This window comes from Galeopterus variegatus, unplaced genomic scaffold (assembly GCF_000696425.1).
Source record: "Galeopterus variegatus unplaced genomic scaffold, G_variegatus-3.0.2 Scaffold573, whole genome shotgun sequence".
NCBI lineage: Eukaryota > Metazoa > Chordata > Mammalia > Dermoptera > Cynocephalidae > Galeopterus > Galeopterus variegatus.
In genome coordinates, this window is record NW_007726684.1 from 348,312 (window position 1) to 375,689 (window position 27,378).

General features: G+C 46.5%; 1 protein-coding gene across 3 annotated transcripts in view; it reads left to right on the plus strand.

The window, feature by feature from the left end:
• ZNF536 (zinc finger protein 536) overlaps positions 1 to 27,378 on the plus strand; it is a 302,345-nt gene that overhangs the window by 121,781 nt on the left and 153,186 nt on the right. For all 3 annotated transcript variants that reach the window (XM_008570131.1, XM_008570129.1, XM_008570130.1), the window contains one exon: positions 18,029 to 18,181. In XM_008570131.1, coding sequence (XP_008568353.1) covers positions 18,029 to 18,181 — 153 coding nt within the window. The remainder of the gene's footprint in view (positions 1 to 18,028; positions 18,182 to 27,378) is intronic.

A 27,378-nucleotide genomic window follows, 5' to 3' on the forward strand; every position in this document is an offset into this window, starting at 1 on the left:
TGCTGGGTGCATATGAGCTCTCTCTGGTTTGTTTTCTATAATGATTTTATGACAGCAGTGTTTGGCAGCCAGAGTCCCTAGGTCCTGCAGGGGAGTCAAAAAGTCTTGCAATGAGATGAAAAATGGCATGATTGTGTTGGAGCAAAGAAAGGTGACCAAATAGAAGAGTGGCTGGGAGAGGGGAAGGCCCAGGGTCCCTACCTCTATCTACAGGGACAGTTCCCCCTTTGGCAGGACTCCACGGCTGCTGCTCTTACTGTGGCTTTTCTTGGGGCATAGTTTTCTCCTGCACCAAGTCCAGGCTCTCCTGCTTGATTTTAGAGAGCATCATCCAGCCCCTCCAAGCTGGGCTTCCATGCCTCCTTTGAGGAGAAACTCCCATCTCCGCCCCCACACATAGCAGCTGCCCTCTCTGCTTCCTCCCTCGCCATCTCATGCTCGGCAGCTGTGGGCAGCCTTTACTCCAGCCGCCTCGGCCCTCACTAGCTGTGTTAGCCTGGTCTTGTCATTCAACCTCTGTCAGCCTCAGTTTTCTCATCTGTGAAATGGGGATAATAATGCTTCCTACCCTTCAGTGCTATTGTGAGGATGGATTTAGATGATGCATGGAAAGCACGTCAAATGTGCTATCATGACAGCAATTATAGCTGTTATTGTTGATGTTAACATTGGTTCAGGTTTTATTACTACTGTTATGTTCTGTATATTTATTTTGTCCTCCCTTGTGTGTGTTAAGCCCCCTCAGGGTGCAAATCTCAGCCTCTCATCTTCCTCATTGGAAGTGTCTCATGCTGTGGCACAAATTAGGATCTCAGCAAGTGCTTTGCCATTGACCCCAGGAGCAGTAAAGACCCTCGAGTGCCATTGACAAAAGCCTCAGAGCTTTCTTGGTTTTGTCCCTTAGCCTCAAATCCAAGGTGGATGTTGTGGAAGTGGACAAGAAATTGCTTTGTGGCCTTCCTCTTCTTAATGGAAGATTCCTGAAGTAAAACCAGAATGTCCAGGAAGGGACCCCGTTGAGAACCCCACAGAGGCCCAGAGATCTATCTATAGAGGGGCAAGGAAAAGTGGGTTCTGTTGGCATATTTGCTGTGGCCTCATTTCTGTAAGATGAGGGAGGACCATGGAGAGAACTGTGCACCTCACTACAAGATGCGAATGTCAGCCTGGAGAGTCCCGGATGCCTCCTCCACTGCCCACTGCAGTGCTCCTGGGCGGCCACGCATGGAGCTGGCCTGTCGTATGTCTCCATAGCACTGTGTCTGGCATGGAGCAGCACTCCATGAACTTCTGCTGGGTGTATGAATTATCTCAGGAGCTACTGGAAGAGGAGACCATTCACTGGGGGCACAAACTAATCCAGAAACGAGGCCAGAAAGTTTAAAGTGTTTGCAGTCACTTGGTCAGATCTTTCTCCTCTAAGAAACCCTGTGAAGGAAGCCCTGGAGGAGATAATAATGGTGTCTTTCACAATGGAAAGGTCAACCAACATGTGTTTATTGAGTAACTCTGTGGGCCAGCCCTTCGCTCGGCCTTGTAGGTGATTACGAGACAGGCAAACCCACGGGGTACCCTTGGTAAGCAGGCTGGAATCAAATCACATGATAAAAATTAGTGAGCAATCCAAAGCAGCATGTCATTGTGCAGAAGTGCTCAGAAAAGGCTCAGAGGGTGGGGTGCGCTGGGGGGGCCAGGCAAGGCCACAGGAGCCAGGTGGGGATAGGAAGCACTTGAGGAGGCAGAGAAGGGAAGGTGGGACCTTTTAAGCCTGGAGAAGATGGGTGAAGGCCAGGAGTGGTGAGATGCCTAGGCCAGCACAGCAGTGGAGAGTGTGCCACCATCCCCTTGGCTCGGGCCCAGCCACCGAGTCCTGGGACATGGTCTTTAAATTGGCTGTCTCTCCGGTTGCTCCATCTTTCTCTCTGATCACTGCCCTTCCTCCTGAGGCCTCTTTGAAATTTGACTAAGGTTCTGAGCACACGTTTCAGCATTTCTGGATGCAATTTGGTATTATAGCAAAGAATCAAAGGATATTTGCTATCACTTTAAAGGATGTTTCTCTCCCTCTTCCTCTGAGTACCTGACCCCACAATCATTGCTGGCTTTGAAATAATAGACCCATCATAATTACAAGAATTAGTCTGGAGGCTTTTGCTTTATTTGCTCAACTGGGGTTATTAAGGCCATTTTTAGAGGTGGAAAGGGTGTCCGGGATCACCTCGGCTGAGATGGCAGGTTCAGAGAGACGCCTGCAGAGTGGGTGGCAGCCAGGGAGTGAGGACGGGGCTGGGGCCGGTGGGGAGTCAACACCCAATGCTCAGCTGCAACAGCCACTGCTCCTTGGGACTGTGGGCCCAGCGTTGGAAGATAACACAGTTGCTCAGGAGAAGCCAGACACCCCCACCACACTTGAGTGAAATGTCTCAAGTTTGTAAACGTTAAAAACAAATTTAGCACATGAAAACCCTATGTGACTGGGCCTTTGCAATCTTAGTGAGAGCCCTGCCCTACCCCTATGTGGTACAGAAGTGGAAACAGAGGCCCAGGAATGGAAGAGCACTTGGGCTAGGTCATTAAGGTCTTGGGCACAGCGTGTTCTCTTCACGTCCCTTGTCCAGGTCCCCTGAGCTCTGTGTCCACCAGTGTCAGTCTAGTTCCCGCCCATCAGCCTGCTGCCCACACTGCCTGCTTCTTTCCAGAAACTTTGCATGACCATGGCCAGCTTCTCTGTGGCCTTGGGTGTCTTTGGACCCATGCTGCAGAAGCCTGATCTGGTCAAGGCTCCAAGCACATGGTCTTCCATCACCTGGAAGCTGGCACTGTAACCTCCCTTTGCAGGCAGTGGGGCACTAGCAACGTGGCAGCCCTGGGCAGCAGGCAGGCAGGGCCGAGCTCTTAGGGAGGGCGGCTTCAGTGTTCTTATAGGGTATTAGAGGAATAGAGCAATAGTTAATGCAGAACTCTTTCTTTGACTTAATTTATTATAATATATGTGGCTAAAATGTAGATCACACTGCTGTTTTGGATCTCCGTTTTGATTCCCAAAATTGCAATCATGATAGGTGGATTATAACCGTGCTTTAACATACAGATGAGGAAATGTATTCCCGTGCAATTTCCCCCTAAGGAGAAGCCAGAGGATAAGGGGCAGGAGTTTTGAATAACCTTGTAACATTTAGTTGTCTCTCTCAGCTATGGGATAGAAATTAGCATCATAGGACTGTGTGCACTGTGTATGCAGCACTGCTTTGAATATTAGTGTGGAAGGTCTTCCAAAGGGAACTGAGAAAGTGGTTTTCCATAAGAAAGAAAAAGTCACCAGTATCTAATCGAGCAAGGTGGTGTTGCCTTGTCAATTGTGGTTATTTATTCGATAAATATTTATTAAGTGCCTACTGTGTGCCTTGTCAAATTGTAAATAAATAAATATCTATTAAGTGCCTACTGTGTGCCGGGGACCTGGCTAGAGTCCAGGGATGCCACGGTAACAAGTTTTGTTGGGGAAGGGAGCCTGAGCAGTCACTATTGGGTGGTGCCCGACTAGGGATGAGCTGGGGAAGGGGGCTGGAAGTGCAGGGGTGGGGGAGGTGATGGGACAGCCTGGGGGAGGTGGGTTTCATGGTTAGGGGGAGAAACATCCAATAAGCACCACACAGATGGGAAAACTGAGTATTCTGCCTCATTCCAGCAGTGTGTACAGAGCATCCACGTGGCGGGACACTCTCAAGAACATATGTCTGGGCAGACTTTTTCCTCAGGCTCCGAAACCAAGCAGAGTACCGAGGCAGAACGTGTGGCCTGATGTGCTGCCCTGGGGCCTGGACTCTGCTTTCCTCCCCAGTAATACTGCTAGGCCCGCACCCGCTCCACCCATTGGATCCTGAGGTCCTGTTTGCCCAAATCACACCACCCACCTCCCCCAGCCCAGCTCTGGGGTGGGCTCCTAAGACTCGCCAGCCTTGATGCAGAACAGAACTACATCTGTGCATGGACATCAGGCCCTGGCCGTGCTTTGTGTTGGGGGGAGTGGTGAGCAGCCTTGAGCAGCACAGGGGGGCAGATGAGGCTCTGGTGACCAAGCCACGCTCTCCTCCTCCTCCTCCGAGAGGGTCATGCTCCGGTGGTGGGAAACCTGTGCCCTCTCAAGGAGGGCCTGGAGGAGCAGCAGCCTGGAGCCCCAGGAGACGTGGGCTGGACTGACAAGATGACAAGGGAGTGGGGACTGCAGCTTCACAGAACCTAGACTTCCCTGCATCAAGGTGCCTTTCTTCCTGGAGAGAGCCAGGTATAGCCTCTTCCCTCACAGACCCGGGCCACCTGGACTCCATGCCAAGTCCCACATTGTGAGGAAGGAGGCTAGTTAAGCACTTAGAAGGAAAAGTCAGCCTCCTTAGATTGCACTACCATAAAAAGGCTGCCCAGCTCTCCCCAACACCATTCATTCATTTATCCATCCATTCATTTGGTTGGTCACTCACCAGTATTTATTGAGCACTCACTCTGTGCCAGGAGGTTTTAGGGACACAGGAGTAAGAAAAACAGACCCCATCCCAACCTTTAAAGAGAAGATAGACTAATGGGAGAGACAGATATTAATCACACACATGTACACTAAGTACAAACTCTGATAGGGTCCTGAAGGTAGCTGGGGTGATCAGGCAGACCTGACTTCATCTGGAGGATCAGAGAACATCTCCCCAGCCAAGTGATATTGGAGCTGAACCCTCAGGAATGAGTGGGGCTGACCAGGCAAGATGGAGCTCGTGGGGTTGAGGCTGGTATTTGGGGTTTGTGTTTCAGGAAGAGGGAACACTATGTACTGAGATTCTGAGGTCTGACAGGGAGAAACATCTCATCTGCTGGGCCAGCAGCGATGGCTCAGGGATTCTTAAGATGTTTTGGAATGACCTGGACAAACCCAGCATCTCCATGGTTGTATGTACTGAGATTCTGAGGTCTGACAAGGAGAAACATCTCATCTGCTGGGCCAGCAGCAATGGCTCAGGGATTCTTAAGATGTTTTGGAATGACCTGGACAAACCCAGCATCTCCATGGTTTTCTTTATGAACTGTTGAGGTAAGTTTCCAGTAAGGATTAGAGGCAACGTCCCTCAAATCACATCACAGTTCTGAGTCACTGCACAGTGCCCACAGCACACAGCTCTAAAGTTCTTTCTCAATATTGGGGTGCACCTTCCTGGGACAGGGCACGGGCTGGGCAGGGGGTTCTCTTGCATGTAGGACTGAAGGGTGCTGTGACTTACATAGTTGTGAGTTGCCAGACGTCTGGACGAATGGGGTGCTTTGCGGAGGTGTTGTCAGGCAGCTCCTCACGGTCCTTTAGCAAGGGCCATCTTGAAAATGGAGCTTAGGATGGTGAGGCCTGAGCTGTTGCAACATTCTCTGCATCTCTCCTTCCTGTCAGCCCAGCCCCCACCTCCCCCCAGGCCTTCCTCCTCCCCACCCCCTCACCTATTCACCTGTTTGGAGGACAGGTGCCAAATAAGCTATAACTTCTGGGTTAGAAAATGTGGGAGAGTAAAGACTGGTTTTACTTATGTGTGTTTGCTGCGACAGGGGGTTGGGTGACACCTGGCAGTGTGGATCCTACTTGGAATGTGCAGGGGGCGGGGGGCTGACCATTTGGAGGGCTCCCATGGTGACTCCATTTTGTGGATCATCACCTGCTGGTTTGTCACTGTCTTGTATGTTAAACCTTGTGGGTGGAGGTGTGGGAGCTGCCAGTGGGGCCTCTACCAGATGCCCTTTTTTTCACATTATCTCATTTGGTTTTCCCAAGGGATGGCAAAGTAGGTGCTGTCATTCCCATTTTATAGACGGTGTTTGGAGGCTTGGTAAAGTTAGGAAGCATTTACAAACTCAGCTCAGAAGTGGCAGCTCCAGACTGGAGTGCAGAGCTGGCCGTCACAAAGCCAGTGGCTTTCCCACTCGGCCATGCCACCACTGCAGGAGTCAAAGTGTGTAAAGGCCTTACAAATCCTCTAGCTCACGAAACACTTGGATTCCTTTGTGACAGGTGCCGTTATGGAATCATGCGGTCTTACAAACAGGGAAACTAATGGTCATGAAGCTTCAGCGGTTTGCTCAGGATCATAGAGAGTTTAGACTGGAACTGCGATCTTGGAGTCCAACAAATCTGGGTGTTTGCAGGTGTTCTACAGTCTGAGCTGACCCCTCCAGGCAAAATTAAAAGCTGCTGTGTGTCTGCCTGTTAGGGAGGGCCAGGCAGTCTCTGCGCATGCCTGGGGGCTGTGCACACACTACTCTGCTGCTCCCCTCCCCCCACAAGCAGCAGGATGGGGGGGTGAGGGGGGGCTGCTCAATCTTGCCCACTCCTTCTAGGGGTCCTTGGAGGACACACTCATCTTGCTTAGTTGGTCTCTAGTAAAAATTCCTTTGGACTAGTCTGGGATTCCCAGAGCCTGGAAAGTTTCTTATGAGAAATTTGCCAACTTTTGATACTTTTATCAGTGACCACAGAAGAATGAGCAGACTTGACCTTCCTGTTAGAAGCTGCTACCCAGGAAGCTGGCCCTGGAGCTAGGTCAGTTCGTTTTTTTCAGGCATTCATTCACTCACGTGTGTTTTGGGTTGATATTGGACTGACGCCTACTATGTGCCAGGCGTGGAGGAGGAAGAATCTCAGTGCTTGTTTTCTGCACTTTATGGGCTAGAAGGAGAGCTGGTGTCAAAAAAAAGAACAAAATCCAAACTCTTCAGCTGGCCAGAGAAGCTAGTGTAAAGCCCACTCAAGATGGGGCCGGGAGCCAGCTGAGGTTATAGCTGGGAGTGACATGGCCTGATTTATAATTGAGAAAGGTCACTCACGTGGATATGTCAGAGGAAAACAGAGTTGCCTCAAAAACTACTAGGAATAAATTCATGCTCCTGCCCATCTCTACAAGGGGGAAAACTGTGAAAACAGCTGAAAGTGTCACAGTCATATTGGCTCAAGTCCACTGCCCTTTGATCAGCCTTGCCAGGGACACAGACACTGGACTGGGAAGGGCATCGGCTCTGGTTTCCATTTGTCTGCAGGTACCAAGACAATGGATGGCGGAATAGTCTCACTTGTCTCCTTGGCTTCTCTGCTCTATGGTCTGAGCCAAGGCCAAAGGTTTTGTCCTTTGGCAATTCACCAGCTGGGCAACAGATCTCCAGAAAGATCTGGGTGCTGTGCCTGATTGGCAGAGCTGGATAGTGTTTTTTTTTTTCTCTAATATTTACATGCCAACTAAAGTATTTATTACTATAAAATATTGAAGGGTTCGGTACTTATTCAAAAAATTTTAAATCTTGATCCAGTGATAGTGTTCAGCTGGTAAAGATTCTCAAATTAAAAGGCTAGATAAGTCAGTACAGCTCAAAAATGGCAGTAACTTCAGAGCTGGCAATTGACACTTGTTTTCTGCCACTGTTTACTCTTCAATAAAAAATGCATATTTACCATAGCAACCTCCTGATCACATGGTGCCCTATCTTACATGCTACCCTCTAAAACAGAATAGCTTCTTAAAGAAACACGCACATACTAACAGGAATGCTTTTCAGATGCAAAAATGTGTTCTTTATAAGGAAGCTCTTTTTCATGGGATTTAAGGCTAATAAACACGTCATCTTTATAGAAATCATTTTGGTCCCATGTCTTAAATTTTAGGATGTTTATTCTGGAAATTCAAATAAAATTACTCTTGGAGGGGCTTTTGATTATCTTGAGGGCTTGCTGATTATTTTAATACAGTTGTAAAAAAAATACATATTTGTATTTATACATGCACACACATATATATTTTTAAACAGCAGCCATTAGTATCATCTGGAAGAGAGTTTGGTGTAGATTCTAATGACCTGAGTTTCATCTGTGATTAAAGATTGTCATCTATGCAAAGCTCAATGCAGCCCAAATTATTTTTCTCTGTTAACTTGGGAGAATTGCCTGGGTTTTTAGAGCTCTGGAGGAACTGCTCCAACCTGGACTTTTCAGGAAAGGAACATGTCCCTGCATTCTGGAGCTTCCTGTGTCTGATTTCATAGCTTGAAGCCAGTGGGGTGGGGAGAGCCCCCTCTGTGTCATTCTTGCATATGACGTGTCTCTTTGGCAATATTCATATTAAAAGCCACTATTAACTGGAGAATATCTTGAGCCAGGCACTGTGCTAAGTGATTTTGATATCTTACTCTATTCTATCCTTTGAGGTACGAATTGTTATGCAGATAAGGAAACCTAACCTTGAACCTCGGAGAGGTTGTGTAATTTGCCCGGGATTACACTCCAAAGAATTGGTGGAACTTGGTTTCGACCTGAGGCCTTTTGGATGGCAAAACCTCTCCACTTATTCCATATTTTGAACCTGTTTGTCAGCTTTAACTCTGGAAGGATGAGTAGGGACAGAGAAGCCTTTGGAGAAGGGGACAGTGAACAGTGCCTTCCTTCTCAGCATGTCTCCCTGGAGACTCCAGGGCAGCAGAGTTCTTTGGAACTCCCTTGGCATCGTGGGTTTCAGTCATGCCTGGTAGCCATGCCCCCCTGGGCTGGGCTGAATTCAGAGCTGCAGTGCCACGGGTTTCTGTGGCTGCCACAGCCCTGGGGAGGGCCAGTGTGGCTCTGTGACCAGAGCTGTGGTTAGTTCCCCTCTGAGGCACCACTGTAGGCTAGGGGGACTTCTGAACCGGGCCTCATGGATTTTTAAAATTCCTTCTAGCCACATGTAAACCAATATGAAAAACGAGAACTTATTGTGAGTCTGTTATGCTTAGTGGCTTTGGGGGGGAAATCCTATTGTGAAGTGAGGCTGGGCTTTCCGTGGTGAAGTGTGGCATTGTGACCGAACTCAGCGGAGAATTGTCCAGACCCCACGCCCCAGCCAGCCAATCCAGCGGTGACGGGTACACAAGCCATTTCATAATTATCCATCATGAGTGCCTCCATACTGTCTTAATAGATTATTTTAAATAGTGAATGCGCCTCCCATGCAACCTCAAGCCAGCCCCGAACTGTACATACATACAAGCTGGGAGAGGTAATTGCTTATCATGTATCTCTTTGTTCCAGACACTTTTATAAAAGAGTATGTATTATGTATGGTGTGACCTTCAAATGTCAGGAATGTGTTGTGCAATAAACTGTCAATATTTGTGGTTATAAGGTACTAGATGACTTTTACAGTAATTGGAACGGCTATATTAAAAGCTTGGATCACTCAGCTGGTTAAAGAGAAAGGCACAGGCCAGCGTTCATCAGGGACTTGCCTTCTGCCAACGATTAAATGAAAGATATTGCAAGGTGCTTAAGATGTCTTCTTTGTTTAAAAAAGAATATGGCAAAACATGTCTCCAGGGGAGGCGTTATCTCCAAATCATCCTTTCTCCTTTCAATGTGCATGATTCCCAGGAGAAAACTCAGCTCCACAAATTATGGTGAGTGACCAAATATACTTTAAAAGAGATCAGTCCACCTCGTTCTTAGTGTCATTTAGGTAAGAATTCCTGCAGTTAGATCTCCTCCAATCTTCTCCCCACCCTCACCCCACCCATATAGGAGGGGGCTGTAAATCATCTTAAGAGGATATTAAAAGCTATAGTTGTTTTTTTTTTAAGTAAATCATATAGAAATGTTTCAGGAATTTATGCGTTACTGAAACTAGAGGCTTCCATAGTTTCCTTTTTTTTTTAAAAAAAAGAAAAAAGTACTTAATTTAAATTATGGAAAAAGGAAGGGATAACAAATATTTTTTTAATAATTATAATAGTAATTGGGTCATAGACTAGTTTAAAATATCTGTTTGACTGTACCCTTCTATTGATTAATGCCCCTTCATGCTTATGTGAGGCTGACAGTGAGATCTTTTTCAGCCAGGAAATGAGTAAATAAAGTAGTGGAAGTTACCTCATTCAGCAACAAACCTGTCTTCTCAAGAGCTCACTTGTGACCTTACTGATCATAATTGTGCATTTATGGTTCCTTCTACTTAGAGAACTAGGAGATGTTTTTTTTTAAGTAAATCATATAAAAATGTTTCAGGAATTTATGCGTTACTGAAACTAGAGGCTTCCATAGTTTCCTTTTTTTAAAAAAAAAAAGAAAAAAGTACTTAATTTAAATTATGGAAAAAGGAAGGGATAACAAATATTTTTTAATAATTATAATAGTAATTGGGTCATAGACTAGTTTAAAATATCTGTTTGACTGTACCCTTCTATTGATTAATGCCCCTTCATGCTTATGTGAGGCTGACGGTGAGATCTTTTTCAGCCAGGAAATGAGTAAATAAAGTAGTGGAAGTTACCTCATTCAGCAACAAACCTGTCTTCTCAAGAGCTCTCTTGTGACCTTACTGATCATAATTGTGCATTTATGGTTCCTTCTACTTAGAGAACTAGGAGACACTGAGGCCACCTCCTCCAGGAAGCCTGCCTGGACACCCCCAGGCCTCCCCATTCTGTGGGCATCAAACTCCAGCTCCTGGACACACCGAGTGCTTTGGAGAAGGTCTGGTATTTTAATGGTGCCCTTGGCCGTTTCCCCCAGGCTATGCAAAGTAGCTTCCCTCTCAATGTCGGAGCTGGTCTTGGTACTTCAATTCCAAGTTGCTTGCCTCTTTTGATTCTTTTATTTATACAAAAAAGTATTTACTGAGCTTCTGCTATGAGCTGAGTACCTACCAAGTGCTGGGGATATAACAGCAAATAACAGTAACTGGCCCCTGTTCTCGTGGAGCTCATATTCTACAGAGGGGACAGGCAGTAAGCGGTTCAATGCACAAATCAACTATAGCCTGCAAAGGGTGACGTGCTGTGAAGGGACAGATCAAGGAAACCATGACACTGAGAGCTGCACTTGGGGAGATTCCTTCAGACAGTGTGATTAGAGATGGCCTCTCAAGGAGGCACCTTTGGAGAAAGGCTGAATGAAGAGTGTCCTTGTGAATTCTGGGGAAGAGAATTCCAGGAGGAGGGAGCAGGAGAAGAGCCCTAAGTTGGGAACCAGGCTTGCAGGACAGGAGAACAAGGGAGTAGGGGTGATATCTGGAAAGTAGTGGGGGCCACTTGGGCAGGGGTTGGAGGTTATTCTAAAGAGCAATGAAGCCAGTAGCCAGTCTCTTCCCTGCATGTGACCAGAGGCCGTCCCTACCTCCCTGGAGACGACAGCTCCCCGAGGCAGTACCTCTCCAGGCTCGCTCTCCTGCCTGGTCCTTCTTACCAAGGCCAGATTCATAGGTGATGTTGCTCTGCACCGCTTCACCCTAATGGTCTCTGGGGTGGGCTCCAGTCTACTTCTCTGCTCAGGACAGAGGGAAGAGAGAGGTGTGCAGAACCCAAGACACGCACGACACCTGATGTCTTGCCCCAGGTTGATTCTGCGCTGCATCCTTGCTACTGTGTCTAGGCTGGGAACTAAGCAGGCCCTGAGGGCCTTGGCAAGAGCTGGCAGCCTGAAGATTATAGAGGATATTGTCAACAGCAGTGGTGCACCATGCTAAAGGGAAGAGAGCCAATGGGTGGCCCAATCACCAGCACAGGAGTTCTGCAGACTCCCCTGACAATTCAGAAATGGCTCTGGGCTTGGTAAAACCAGAAACACATTTGGCCCACAGTGCTTAACTTTGAAGCCCTTGTGTATTTTAAGGCAAATTTAATCCATGTGTTTCTGATTCATTTTCACTTAACTCATCAAAATGTTGCTTTAGAGAAACTATTTGAAATCCTAGCATCTTATATTTTTCTTTCTTTCTTTCTTTCTTTTTTTTTTTTTAAATTTTAGCCCTTTCATGACCTATTTCCCCAATTCCAAAAATTCTATCTCACCAAAAACAAATAGAGTTCTGCTCAGTTTTGAGTTTGGGTCGAAGGTGAGAAACGCCAACGTTGGAGAACATTCCACCTCACACCTCATGTGCTCTGGGGCTCGCCAGTGAGGCCCAGCCAGTTCCTGCTCCTAATAACCCGAAGGAAGCTGGTCGTTGTCTTCTCACAAGTGGACATCCTTTTCTAAAATAGCTCTCTATTTAAACAAATACTTTCACCAATCCATATTAATACTTTACTGTTTAACATGACTATATATGGCCATCATAAAACTAAGAACTTTGATGAAACAACAGAGACACCAAATTAATACTGACCCAAGGCATGAGTTATATCTTCCAAAAGTTAAGTAGAATTGTTTACAGTAATGTTATAATTTTTATGCATACCATTAATTTTAAATCATTTTTAAAAATAAAAGAAGCCCTTTACTTGACCAGGACTCTCTTCCACCGTGATTATTGCTTTATTCAAGTCTGTTCAACTCAGTTTTCAAAGTAAGGGAAAGCATTAAACTTTTAAGAGGAACTAACTGTGCATTCCTTTGGGCTTTCTCCAAGGTGTTAGTGATTTCTCGACCCTGAAGAGATCTTAAAGCACTGGTATATGTGGGCAAAGACATTGAGAAAGATGCAATTTTTCAGTGTCCTGCTGAATTGCCTCTTCCGAGACTCCACAAATAGTGTTTTTCTTCATTAATGAAGTAAGAGCTGTGATTTTTAAATGCTCTTTGCATAAGTCAGACTTTCAGAATTAACTAATAACTCATCTGGGAAAATGTACTTACTGCTATATTAGAAGTTCCATAGAAATTAAAATACCGTGGTATAAAATGTAGTAAGTGCCCAGGTATACAGAAAGCTGCATTACCCACGTGAGGTTGCTGGGGTAACTCTCCACTCACTGCATGGACTTCATCACCATCATCATCATCATCACCATCATCATTATAATGCTTCTAGCGGAAGTCTTTCTAAAATGTACTCTTGGGTATATGAAGGGTAAGCCTGCCTGGCAGTTAGAATAAAGTGAAAACTGAAAATATATGGACAATTTAAAAAGAAACTTCTCTTCCCTTTCTCTTTTTCATCTCGCTGCGCCGCTTGGTCTCTATCTCAGGCTCTTACGGCTCTCATTCTGTGAGTCAATAGGGCTCCCTGGAAGATTAGGACAAACTCACAAGTCCTCACCAGGACAAGGTTTTCTCTTTTTAGTCAATCCCTGACCTCCTTCCACAATAACACCCTCTAGACATCCGTGGTTTACAGTAACCAGGATTTATTTCTCATTCCTGCAAAGTCTGACATGGGTTGGGTCCCATCCAGCTGGTAGCTCAGAGACCCCAAGGCACTGTCCGTTCTATGATTCTGCTGTCTCAACTCTTGTGTTGCAAGTTGACTGTGGCCAGGGAGGAGAGGGGACACGGGCACATTCTCTCCTCTACATCTCCTCTACCCATTGGCCAGAACTAGATGCCTGGTCTCAATTTAGCACATGGGAAGTTGGGAATATGGGGTACGTGGAAAATTTAGGGAGCATTTACTTTCCCTTCCATAGCCATTTCCTCCCCTTTCTCTAAGACTCATCCTCAGTTTCTTATTTGGCTTTAAGGTGAGGCCAGGATGAGTGAATGAAAGGCCAAAAAAGGGGCAGTGGGCAGAGACAGCTTGTGCTAGGCTTGGAGCTCTTCCTGGATTACAGGATTTCAGGGAGCCAGAGCTCCAGTCCTTCTGGGTCAGCTGAGAACCAAGAGCCAGAGGAGGGGTAGGCAGTGGGCAGAGACAGCTTGCGCTAGGCTTGGAGCTCTTCCTGGATTACAGGACTTCAGGGAGCCAGAGCTCCAGTCCTTCTGGGTCAGCTGAGAACCAAGAGCCAGAGGAGGGGTAAAGTGACTTGCCTAGGGACAGCCAGGCATTAGGGACCCAGAAGGAAAAGATTCTGCCTCTTACTCCTGAGTCAGCCTTTTTGGCAAACAAGCCTATTTTAAGTACACACCCAAGAAGTGCAGTGTTTAAAAGATAACCTGGAGGAAAATATACCTTTAAAGTACAAAATCATTTTATAAACCAAATTTTTACATTCTAAACATATTATATATGAGGTTAAGTGTATATGAGGTACCCATCAATTCAAATCATGTTTGTGTACAGCAAGATAGCCAGTCTCAGGGATGGCTTCAGACAGCTACTGGTAGTGTTTTGTACGTGTCTAGGCTTCAACTTTTGAAAAGCAGTTTGTCTTTCTAAGGATCTGTTTCTTTGTCTTTCCAGTACTGCCAGTTTGTGGCTCACTTGATGATGAGGATTCTAAGAGATTCATGGCCATGTTTACCCCCCTGACTCCTCCTCAGCCCACAGCTGTGGCACCTGCTTCCCAGCCTCTCTCAGTGAGGACTCGGGGCAGGTACGCACCTTCACATCACCTTGACCTAGGCCAGTCCTGCTATCCACTTGGAGGATTAGAACAAGCCAACGGCAATGCAGAAGCTGTGGTTTCTGACTCTGAAAAGGCAAATTAGGAAGCTCTTTTATCTGATGTCCCCTCACCCCCAAATAACGTCTTCTTGAAACACAACTTGAAATGACTTGGATCCATCACCTCGTTTGCAGCTTGCAGGCACAGGAGAAAGCTGGCAGAGTAGTTGAATGCCTGTTTCAATTCACTTGTTCTCGGCCGAAACTCTGGGAGGGTTCAAATACTGCCTGTATCCCTCTGGGATATTATTTGCAGCATCCATACAAGACATCCATTTCTGAAGAAATGATCCGCTGTTATTCAGTGGGGTTAATAGAAGAAACAGAGGTCACAGGAGCTGTTTCTCAGCCGTTTCGCCATCACATGGGGGCCCAGAGCATACCCAGGCTGAGGCTGTGTCAGGCGAGGAGACAGCCTCCCAGCCTGCAGCCAAATGCCCCCACTCACAGGGACATTGAAGCCTCTGGTACTGTTGCTCCTTTCACAGATTTGAGCAAGGAGGAGCAGATGCAAATTTGAGGCTGACCTTAATCCACACATCCACTGTTAGTCTATCCAGTACACTTGGAGAAAGTGTCTGATAGGAGGGAAGGAATACCGCAGGTTGGAGGAAAAGGAAATTAGAAAAAGAAGCTCATACCAATCCACAAATGGTCTGACAAAGGATCACAGATATAATTTTTGCAATGCCTTTTTCTGTCTACCACCTTTTTCCTGGAGTGGCCGGGAAGGGCCGGTGTGTCTGCACCCAGGACCGTGACTGCACTTCACTGGCCGGCTGTGTGGAGGTAGCAGGTAAAGTGATGGGACTCGACCCTGCAGAGTCTTCTGCAGAGGAATAGGAGCTAGTGCTTTTGTACCCTGGGCAGGGAAGACCTCCGAGGGCAGCGTGTCTTCCCCTCTGAATGAGACTCTCAGGTTCTCGGTGGGGCTGGGCCAAATTCAGAATTCTGCACACACATGCCTGCCAGGCTTGGACTCATGCTCAGGGCCCTGGAGTGTGCACTGGGCCAGAGCTTCCTCGGCCTTCACAGCACTTGGCTTTCAGCCTCTCTGGACACTTCCTGAGACCACCCACAATTGCCCTTCGTCGTTGCTCAGAGTTTGTTTTTCTAGTAAGATTAGTCTAGGAGTAAACACCATAGGCCTCTGGCCCTCTAAAAAAACCCATTTCTGTGTAGAGTGAAAATTAGACTCTTAAATCTGCAAAGAAAGCTGTTTATCTTACAAATTTATTCTTTTTATTGGGCCACACATATCCAAGATAGAAAGATAAAAGGAAAACAGATACAGGCCTTCACTTAGAGTGACATATAGCGAGACACAGCCTGTCCTCTCCCATGAAGCATTCTGGAGCGGTGCCTTAGCTGTGTATTCATCTACGGTGCACCCTGGGCAAGCATTCACTGAAAGCCACGTGGAAATAGGCCCTCCGTCATCTCTCCTGCAGCTTCTGCTTGGCAGCTGCCACCTTGCTACTGCTCACAGGTGGGCTCAGTTGTAAGCTGCTTTTGGTGAAAGGTGCACCTCATGGAACATGAGGAACTGCAGGGATTTAACTTCAGAAGTCTGCACCTGCCTACCTTTCTCCTGAGGCCAACACTCAGGACACTTAAGCCCTGCTTACAATTCAAATTGCCGGTGATTGGCCTCCTAACCTAAATTGGGTATCTTAACTATGTTGGAAGGAGCACTTTACTGGGCAGAATTTTTATCAGGTTCATTGTTCTTTTAAGCTGATCTCATGATCCCAGCAAAAGGGAAGCTGAGTCATGCTGAGAGGGCAAGTGAAGCGTGTGTTGGGTTGGGATGGGCAGAGGTGGGGAGGTGACTAGAAAGAAGGAGATGTCATTCCAGCTATTTAAACGTAGGGTGTGGTTGACTTGTAATTGGCATCTGGCTCTTGCTCTTCTGGGCCATCGGTAAACTGCCTCTGGCAGCAGCCCTCATAGACTGAACCTTCAAGATGTGGAGTGCCCCGCTGTGACTGTAGGTGGGGCGTTTGTCTGACCTGACTTAGCAATATGCTCTTGTACGTGTTTGTCCTTATCAATAAGCCATCTTTTGTATGTTTGTCCTTATCAATAAGCCACATTCATTTGGATGACCACAAACCTAGCTCTTGGTGTAATGACTCAGTTCTTTATGTGGATGAGACTATTCTTTCTACTTGTGCAAAATTACAAGTAAAAAAGAAAGCTGGGTGATTATACCCTTCAAATCAGCTCTTTCAAAGATAGAAGAGTTGAGGAAAATAGGATTAAAAGTGAGCTTCAAAGAACCTTCCCAGGGTGATGATATGGTTGTACATATTCCAAATGCAGGGGGGATGCTCCAAGCCAAAGGGTTTCCACAGTTGCTTGGAGCAAACATCCAAATAAGAATTAAGTGTGTTTGCCTTCATCTTGTTCATGGTCTGTAAGTCTGTCCCTTCTGCCTGTTAGCAGAGAACACCAGGAAGGGATGTTGCAGATTGAAAGCAATTTGCATTTTCCATTGCTTGGAAGGTACAGATCTTATTTATTCTGATCTCTGTGGAACTCACAGGTCTGTTCATTATTCCAGAAGATTCCCTCATTCCCAGAGTGGGCTTTACCATGAGGCCTAGAGGGTGGGCTGGAAGCTGCTGCAAGGACCCTGCTAACCCTGGGAGCTTGGATTCTGGGCCAGGCTTTCAGCCTGTAGCTCTGCAGGGAGGCTGGTGACTCAGGAAGCAAAAGTGAGCCCAGAGAAGCCTCCCATGCATCCCCTCCTCTGAGATGAAGATTCCTGACTCCTGTTCTGCTCCCCTGATGCTGCCTCTTTGGCAGTGGGATATCAGGCCTTGGATCTTGCAATAACATATCCTCCAACCACTAGATATTTTCCCAGTTTTATTTACTATCATGTCCCATCATTTCTGTGCAGAAGGCAGCCGTATGTAAATTTTATTACATTTTCTAATGGTTTGGGTTACATAACAAATAACAGAAGGAAGGAAAATTTGTATTGATACTTTACAGAGGAAGTTCTCAAGTCACTGCACAAAGATTTAACTGCAGTGTTCTAAGTTGATGGGAGTTTTGCAGCTGAGTTTCTGCACATGACTTTGAATATGTCACTATATGTTTATCATGGGCTAATTGTGGAACCACATTTCCATACTTTTTCTTCTCCCTTTCATGAGATTACACCAGCCAGCAATGGATACAAGACTCTACAAGGGAGAAATGATCAGTTTTGGATAATTTTCTTTCCTGTCCCAAAATAGCTGTATGTCTGCATGTCTTAGGGATTCAGCTGAGACGCATTTTTTTTTTTCATTTGTTGCTTGCTATAATGCAAATATGATTTCAATCCTGTAGTGAACTATCCAGCTAGTCCATATTATAAATTAATCAGATTCAACAAACACCCACAATTTTTAAACTTTTGGAAAAAAAATATTTAATAGGAACTAAGCAAAAGAAGAAATCAAACCAGCTGCTGACACAGCTGTTTCTTTTCTTGTTTAATTCAGTTCAATATAAAGGTACCATATGCTGCTTAAAATGATGATGGGAAAGATGAAATAATTTAAGAGAATAACAAGAAAATACATGAATTGTCAGCATTCTGTCAGATTTAAAGAATGAAATAGACAGGTGTAGTATTGACATGTTTAACTTTGTGTGGTGTTAGCAGTTTTGGTGTGAACAACTTCTGACATGTGCTGAAGTGATGTGAGAACGTTTCTCCTTCGCTGCAGACATTGGCGAGGAGGCTGGGAGATCTGCCGGCGTCCAGCAGCCGGCACTGCTTCGCGACAGGAGCCTGGGCTCGGCCTTGAAGGACTGCCCGTACTGTGGGAAAACTTTCCGGACATCCCATCACCTTAAGGTCCACCTGCGGATACACACAGGTGAGAAATCTGGGTGTGTCCAGGAGCACAGCTCAGAGGCAGAGGCAGCCCCGGGCCCTGCCATGTTCCTGGCTCAGGTCTGCAATAGCGTTAGTCATTGATACTGGAACTTTCTCCATGGGCCTGTCTATACACCACCACGTGGGTCAGCACTGACCCTAACTCTCTGATTCATGGCTTAATAATCACCCTCCCAAAAGACCCAAGAACGCAGAGGCGTAGCTCTCATGCAATTTGGTCTTGTGATGAGGATGCTCTGTCTGAGGCCCCAGGACATGCTGCTTCCTTCTACTGTGTTGAGGCAGCACCTCCCCACACTCTTGTATGAACTAGGAGTCTTCCAGGTATAAGCGATGGGAACCCAGCTCAAACTCTTAAGTGTAGAAAGGAACGTGGCAGCTCCTGCAAAGTGTCACGCAGACCAGCTTTTGGCCCAGCCTGGGTCACCTACCTACCTCCGGGATTGGAAAGAAGAAGGGGGCCCCTTACGCTACATGAATGGAGGGTTGGTGACCACCACTGGGTCTACTCAAAAGAAAAATTGAGATGCTCTTAACCAAACCGAGAGAAATGGCTGCTGAGCTTCTCTGGTCATTTCTCTTATTTTGGTCTCATACTAGTCCCTTGCAGTGAGGACTTCTCTTCGTCTTTCTGCCTGTCTCTCCGACTGTCTCTCAGTCCTTGTCCTTTTCAGCTTTTCTGCTAGCTGTTTGCACATTGCCAATACCAAAAAAAAGAATCTGTCTGAGATATGGACACTTCCATTTTCTTTGATTTTTCTCCTGACACTTTATCTATTGGAGTATGAGCTGCTTCAGAGGGTACACAAATATGCCGTCTATTTTCAAAAATAATTGTGGTGTATTTCCCAAGGAATCAATAAAGCTCAGGGTTGTGTGGCGATATCGAGTGCATATGGGCCTCGCGTGCATTGCCTGGTTAAAGACGAGGAGCCCCTCACCTGGAACTTCACCTGGTGCCCACAAATCTCCCTGATAACCGAGAGCAGCCCTGAGGACAGGTGGCAAAGGGCCACAGGCTGTCTCCTCACTCAGAGTCCCTGCCCCTTGCATGGAGTCACCCCAGGCTAAAGAGAGACCTCTGAAAACTATGCCCCACCACATTCCTGGCCCCAGCCTGCACTGATCTTCATTGTCACCGAGAAACACCTTCACATGCCTTGTCCCTGTTCTTCCCATGCAGAACGCGAGTTGCTGCGCTGCAGGGCCTTTGTACCTGCCACTCTCTCCACCTGGAGAATGTTCTTCCTCCAGTTGGTCACTTTTTAAATGTGGTCTATTCAGAGAGACCACTCCTGATGTCCCTGTCTGAAATGTCCCTCACACCCCTGTTTTATTTTCTTCACACTTAACACTTTCTGAAATGATCTTGTTGGGATCCATTGTTTTTTTCCTTTTGTATTATTTGTTTTCCACCAAGCAGAATCTAAGATTTGTTAGAGTGGTAACGTTGTCCATCTTTTTCATTGCTATCATCTCTATAAATCCAGGGCCTGCAACAGTACCTTACACCCAGTAGGGGCAGGCATCATGAATTCATTTGAAAGGTGGATGACAGAGCACGTGCCCGAGTAAACACGTGACCCTCCTCCTGTTATCCCTGCACTGTGCAAGGTGGCACAGAGGGGTCAAGGGCAGTAGGGAATGGGGTCCCTTCCCCAGGGAGCACAAGAACCTATCAGAAATCATGGCGTGGCAGTCAGGCTGCAAGTGCTAGATTCCTGGATGCAGATGGGAAGACCCCCCTTTCCCCAGGAGATCAGGGAAGGGTCCCCAAGTTCCTGCCTGAGCTTTTGCACTTTGCACTTCTCTGCCTGATGCCTGCGTGACTTGCCCCTTCCCCTTCAGGGTTTGGCACTGGTGTCCCCTTCTCAGTGAGGACTTTCCTGCCCACCCGTCTGACAATGCACCCCCTACCCCACCAGCACTTCCTGTTCCCCTTCTTTCCTGCTTCATGTTTTCCCATGGTGCTCACCCCCATCTGACGCACCATCTTGTTATATTTCGTTTTTGTCTTTCTGCAGGCACTAGAATGTGAGGTCTGTGAGAGCAAAGGCTGTGTCTGTTTGTCCAGCTGTGTCTTCAGTGCCTAGAACAGAGCCTGGCTCATGGTGGGCACTGAGAAAGTATTTGTGAGTGAGTGAATTAGTAAGTGAATTAGTGAAAGTAACAAGGCTCAAGAGGAATCAGCGCAGACATCTGGCTTTCTCAGATTATACCAATGTCCATTTTCCTCCCCAGGTTGGAGCCGGGGTCCCCTTGGGTTGTGGTGGTGGTTGGGGGATACCCACAGACTTCCAAACATGGGAGGCTGTCCACAGGGCACCACCGTTGAGCTGTCCTCCAGAGTATGGAAAGCAGGCCAGGAGTGTCTTGTGATGCTGCACTTTTGTTTAACGTAGACACAAAACCCTGGGCCAGGCTTACTAGCTGGGTGGTGGCTCATCACAGGTGAGGCTGGCTTTGCAGGGAGTGTGGGTCAGCATGAAAGAGTGGTGCCTCCTAGTGAGGGGCTTTGCTGCCCCGTTGGCCCCAACCCCCATCAGCTTCCCATGGGTAAGTGTAGACACTGCACAGATTCCTGACCTGGGTGGAAGCAAGTGGATAATGCTTTTTGCAGTTTTAAAGTTTGAGAAAGAAGAATTTTTCCAAACTTCTGCTTCACGAACTTCTGAAGTTTGTGACCAGTAGTCTTTGGAGACTCCAAGAGATGTGGGACAGAGGCATGGACAGAGGCATTCCGGAAACTTCCTGGAATAAGGGAGAAAATGAAAAAAGCCATGGAAACGTCACACACACACACACACACACACACACACACACACACCTCGAAAACTGCATTTGCAGTGTTTAAAAGGCAGAATGGTAACCAGATAAAGATCAATTTTCTTTTTATCTAACTGCTGTACCGTACATCCGTCTTTTTATCTAAGAACAAAGAAGTTGGAAAATGCTTACACTTGTGCATTTGAATAGAACAGAAAGTGTTACATGTTATAAATCACCGAAGTAAACATCCATTATGACAACGTAAAAGTGTAGATTACACGAGTAATTAGAAATCAAAATCACATTATTTGTTAATAAATGATTTCATGTGGGGCTCAAGTTGTTGAGATGCTCAAACTTCCTTCCCCTTTGGTCTTGTGTCTTTGTGTTTCTAAATGACATGGCCAGAGGACAGCAGTCTATGAAATAAAAATACACGTTCTCCAAAATGCCATCATTTGAAGTTTTTCTACAATGGACCCATTAAATGAAACACATTTAAAAATCCAACATTTAATACAATGACATGGCCAGAGGACAGCAGTCTATGAAATAAAAATACACGTTCTCCAAAATGCCATTGTTTGAAGTTTTTCTACAATGGACCCATTAAATGAAACACATTTAAAAATCCAACATTTAATACGTAGTTTTTAATTGCTTGGGATGTGAGGTGGCACATTCTTTGTATTTTTCTATCCTACTCCATCTTTATTAGAAGTCTTGATCATATAACATTGACTAATGAAAACCACCTCGCTTTTTTTCTTCACTGCATTAACTCAATTACTGCTCTTCTCAACACCTATTTATTAGAGAAGAGCTGAGAAGATGCACCAGTCAGGTTGCTCCAAACACCTGGGGCTGGGGAGAGCCAGATCCATGAGGACTGAAGGTAGGTGCCCCCAGGACTCTGGAAGCCTGCAAGGCCAGTCAGGTCCTAGGGGCTGCCCGACTCTGGTTCCTGCCAGTGCAGATGTTGACTGCTGGCCAACCCAGGGGAGGCTAGAGTTGTCTTTTGTGGAAACTTTATCCTGGGCCTGATTAGGTCCCAATCACTGGGCATGGGCAATTTCTCTTCTAGAGCACATGCCCATCATTTGAGTTCAGAGCCAGTCAGTGCAGGCTCAGAAAGATGATTATATCAGTCAGGGTTCTCCAGAAAAACAGCAGAACCAGTAGGAAATAAACCCACACACGAGGGTACTTTAAAAAGTTTGTGGAAAAATGGAATTAAAAGATCATATGAATATTTCCATGAACTTTTTGAAGCACCCATGTGTGTGTGTGTGTGTTGAGAGAAGGAGAGAGATTTATGATAAGAAATGGGCTCATGTGATTATGAAGGCTGGGGAGTCCCGAGATCTGCAGATGGCAAGTTATAGACCAAGGAGAGCCCATGGTGTAAGTTTCAGTCTGAGTTCAAGTCCAAATACAGAAGACTTATATTCCAGCTCGGAGAGAGTCAGGCACAGAGAGCACGTTTCCTGTTACTCAGCCTTTTGTTCTGTTCAGGCCTGCAGTGGATTGGATGAGGCCCACCCACACTGGGGAGGGTGACCTGCTTTACTCAGTCTACCGATTCAAACATTGATACCCAGAAACACCCTCACACACACCCCCAGAACAATCTTTAACCAGATATCCAGGCACCCCAGGTCCCAGTCAAGTTGACACCTCACAGAGATGCATCAACAAGACATGTAGTTAGGACATGCAGTGGGAGACAGGATGTCCCCAAGGTTCCCCTGAGCTTACCGAGTCATTGCATTATTGGCTGCCCACAAATGCACTTCATCCTTTCCTTCATTGCCCCCTCCTCTGGCCCCACCATGGGAAGATGGGTGTTTGGGGATCCTCTCGAGGAGCCGATGTATCTGTTTTGTTTACAGGAGGCAGGCAGGTGCTGAACAGTCCCTGAAAGTCTGGGGGCGTGTGTTTGTCACTTAAGCCCTGTGTGGGCCACGGGACTCCAGGCTGGGTTCCCTCTGGTGGCTCACCTATGTGTGGCTTTCCCAGGAGGGGGCTGTGGTCTAGGAATGACCATTATAGAGAAATGTAATAAGCACCCTCACTTGTGAAAACTTGGAGGCATGAAATTTCAGGGACTAATTAAAAATAAATCTCATTAGTTTTTTTCCCCTCTCAAATTATACAAGTGGTTTATTAATCTGGTTTTGATGTGCTGCACGCTCTGGTCTAGCCCTGAGTTTGGAAACTCTTTATGGGAATGGATCTGCACAGGGAAGTCAGTGGTGTGTTTCCAGGGGTCTCAGCGATGGTTGGGGTGGGTCGGTCTGAAAGGCATGCCCGGCATTGCATACCCTCCTGGGTGCTGGCGGCGTGGGATGCACAGAGGTGCTCCCCTCACTGTCACCTGTATTCTTGTCACCAGGCTTCCCTTTCCTCTAGGACCACAGAGACTTGTGGAACTGAGAGAATTCTCCCCTGCAGCCCTCAAAGGGCTGCACACCCAATGCAGGGTGGGAAGGTCAGCCTTGGAGTTATTTTGCCTCATGACTGAGGCTGTGTCTACACAGTGTGACAGCAACTGGCTGAACGCAGACGAATTCACCCAACAGGGGTAACAGCAGTACTAATAGCGAAGGTAGCTACCACTTTCTGTATACTCCCATGGCCAGGCACTGTGCTGAGCACCGCACACCATTCGGCTCCTCAATTCTCACAGCACCTCGGGGACTGAGGTCCCATCCCCTGCCTCATTACAGGGGAGGATACCGAGCCTCAGAGATGCAAAGTTTCCCACCCGAGTCACCCAGCATTGGATTAAGGACTGTCACTCACACCTGCCTAATCTGGAATCCCATTTTCTTAACCACTGCACTGTATTGCTATTTTTACTTTTCTGGTGCATTTCTGGCTTGTTTTAGGGAATTAACGCAACATTTCTTTGACAGTGTGTGTCCACACCATAAGGAGCAGGAAGGAAAGAAGTGACTTGTACTCACAAGTTGTGTTGGCGCAGCCTCCAGGTGATTTAAAAGGGAAGTACTGTGCATCCTGGATCCTCCTTTACCCCTAACTCAGACTGGCCTGAGGCCAGGCCCCCTGGACCCCATGTGCCTCAGTTTCCCCACTAGCAAAATGAGTTTAGGGAATTGGTGAGGCCGGGAAATGGCCACCGTGGTGTTTGGTGGCACTCAGACCCCGGGGATGGAAGGTGGGGTGGAATCACTCCCGGCATCACGGAGATGATATACACCTCATGCCATTTTGGAAACCACTTTTCCTCTTCAAAGTGCTTCCCAAGCACTGGCTGGTACATACACGGGGGTGGAAATGAAAGTGTTAGCCAACTCTCTCCAGGTGCCTTATGTCTGGTATACACATACCTTCCTGTTGATGCTTCTGTGTTTCCTCTTCTAAGTAAAGTAACCAGGCTGTTTTAACACATCGAATAAATATAAAAGCACATTGAATAAATGTTCAAAAATGAGTTGGTTAAAACATCTCCTTTTTTAAAAGGAGAACATGTGTCATTATCCTTAGTGACAGGATAGCCACCTCAGTAATGATCTCCAAAAGGAGATGATTCTTCTTTTTTTCTTTTTGTTTTGAATTAAAATTCCATTGTTTTTCTATGTCTAAGATGAACTAAAAGCCCATTTTATCCCTCCACAGTCCCTCATCCTAGCTCTTCCTGCCTTAATGACATCCCAAACTTTTGTGGAAAATAATTGATTGAATTTAAATTTCCTTAAAAGTTTAAGAGGTAATGTTACAGTATAAATTTCCTACCAAACACTAAGTAGGGAAATATCCATTAGTGAAATTAACTACAGTTTCTAGGTAGCTAACAATGTGCCGTATACAGTAGGGCATGGCTAATGAACACTGCAGTGGGTGATATTTCATTATACAAATTAATGCTCACATTTTAATGGGAAAGTCACATAATGAATCTCGGCTTCAGTGACAGCAATTAGAGACACAGATTGTCCCCTTCTGGACAAGGCACTGTTTAGCAATAAGCAGCTGTGTGAAAAGTCTTCAGGTTTACAACATATATATGCTTTGGGGGAATTAGTGTACAATTTATATTAATGTACTGAAGCTTCGCTGCAAAGGCACCACCATATTTATCTCTCCTGGTATTAACTAAGTAAAGACATGTTAGAAAGACTAAATAAATATCAAAGAGAGGATGCAAATAATGGGGAAATATTCAGTTACTCAACTTAAGAGTGAAAACACTTTTGGAGATTTAGGAAAAAAATGAAAAAATAACATTAGAAATATGAATCACTTCTTAAAAGCTTGATTAAGGGGTTTCCAAAGAGAGTAATATGAATCCATTTGTTATTTTTGGAGAGGTGCTGTTGGAAACTTGCTCTGAATAGCTCCAAAGTAGCTCCACGGAGCACTGAGGGTCTCTCTGCCTATCAAGTGCACAGTGGAGGGTTAGAGTAATAAGAGACTTACCGTGTAAAAACAGGTACAATAAACTAATTAAATCACCTGTTCATACATTTCTAAAAATGTATGATACAATGACTTGGGAGGTGTTATCAATAACATTCCAAAGTTGAATATGGGGGGCGGCCCGGTGGCGCACTGGATAGTGCGCCGCTTGGGAAGCGCGGCGGCGCTCCCGCCCGAGGGTTCGGATCCCACATACAGACCGGTTCCCGCTCACTGGCTGAGCGAGGCGCGGCTGAGTGAGGCGCGGGAGCAACACCGAGGGTTGCAGTCCCGTTGCCGGTCCCCGGTCCGGTCCTGGGGCAACACTGAGGGTTGCGATCCGTTGTCGGACACGGAAAAAAGACAAAAGACAAAAAAAAAAAAAACAAAGTTGAATATGTATTTTATGCCATATGTCATTGGGAAGGTGGCTCAATGTAAAATGGCACCAATAATCTTATCAGCCCATTGGAATGGTGACCTGATGATTTTTTATTTTATTATGCCTTTTCTAGCAAAATTCTCTTTTCTAGAAATACGTTGTTTGGGCCCACATCTTATTCCTTTAACATGTGGTGAAGGGCTTCCCCACAGAAGGTCTCCAGTGTCCTTACTTGCTTCCTGGGTCAGTGGGTGCATGGCCCAGTACTGCACATCCTTGTCCCAGACACAAGTGCCAAACTGGCTGCTTGGTCCAGATCTAGTCTGCAAAAAAGGGTGCTGTGTCCCTCTCTGTGTTTGAAATAGTTTTGAAGTAGACACTGTTATTTAAAAATTGAGATGCTGCACATAGATATGTGGATATGAGACTTTTCTTAGAAAGCCAGAGGTCCTAGTGCCCACAGTTGGTGCGAGTTGAGTGGCGGCTGCCCTGTAGGAGATGCATTTGCCCCCACCCCTCTGTTTCGCATGCTCATGGGGTCTGCCTGGTTCTGAAGGCATGTTAGTGAGTGACCCCTACAACAGGCAGACACAAAGGCAGCGAATCCCAAGCCTCATGGAGGTGACTGGAGGACTCGTGACCCCCTGGAAAGCTTGGGGCAGTCTGAGTGATCCTCCTGGTAGATCTGGACACATTTATGGCCTAAGTGGCCAATCATTCAACTAGACAGAACTGCTACCTCATGGAGGTGACTGGAGGACTCGTGACCCCCTGGAAAGCTTGGGGCAGTCTGAGTGATCCCCCTGGTAGATCTGGACACATTTATGGCCTAAGTGGCCAATCATTCAACTAGACAGAACTGCTGGCAGGGTCTGGGGTTGACTGTGCCATGAGACTGCATGGAAAATGCCTGTCCAAGTCTCGGGCAGAGTCCAGCTTCCATCGGGAGGGGGCTAGGCAGGCCCACTGCCTCGATCCTTGGCAGAAGTCTGGCCATGTTCTGAAGCCTGGGATTGGTGAGAGTCAGCCCAGAGCACTTGGGTTGAAGAATGTATCCAGATGCGGTGGCTTTGACTGTGAAGCAGCTCTCAGCACAGGTGGACTCAGCATTTGTCTGTGCCAGCCAAATGCAGGAGCAGACCTTGACCACACCTCAGAGTCTGTTAATTATGCTGATAGGTCGTTCTTCTCAGTTGTTCCCCCACCCCACGCAGGCCAATGTTGTGAGAAGTTTGCCTCCTGAGCACTCTGAAATGTGCCCTTTGGGGAAAGAATGCTTGAGAAACAGCTGGGATATTTCCAGTGGAACATGAAGCATGTGGGCTGCTCAGGATTCTCAGGAGGGCAAGCTCACCCCAGACGACTCCAGTCCCTTGTGTGTGCCTGGCCAGACACGCACCCAGCAGGGGCTGGCTTTAGTCTCAGAAGCAGTTCCCTATGCCCCCTCACTGGTGCTGAAGCCCAGAAAAAGGGAGGAAAAGCTTCAGCATAGAGAGCAATGGCAGGTATTCAAATAATTTAGTGATTATAAAGAAATTAAAATTGAGGGTTTTTTGTTTTTTTTTTTAAAAAACACAAATCCAAAGGGGATGGGTTTATCAGAG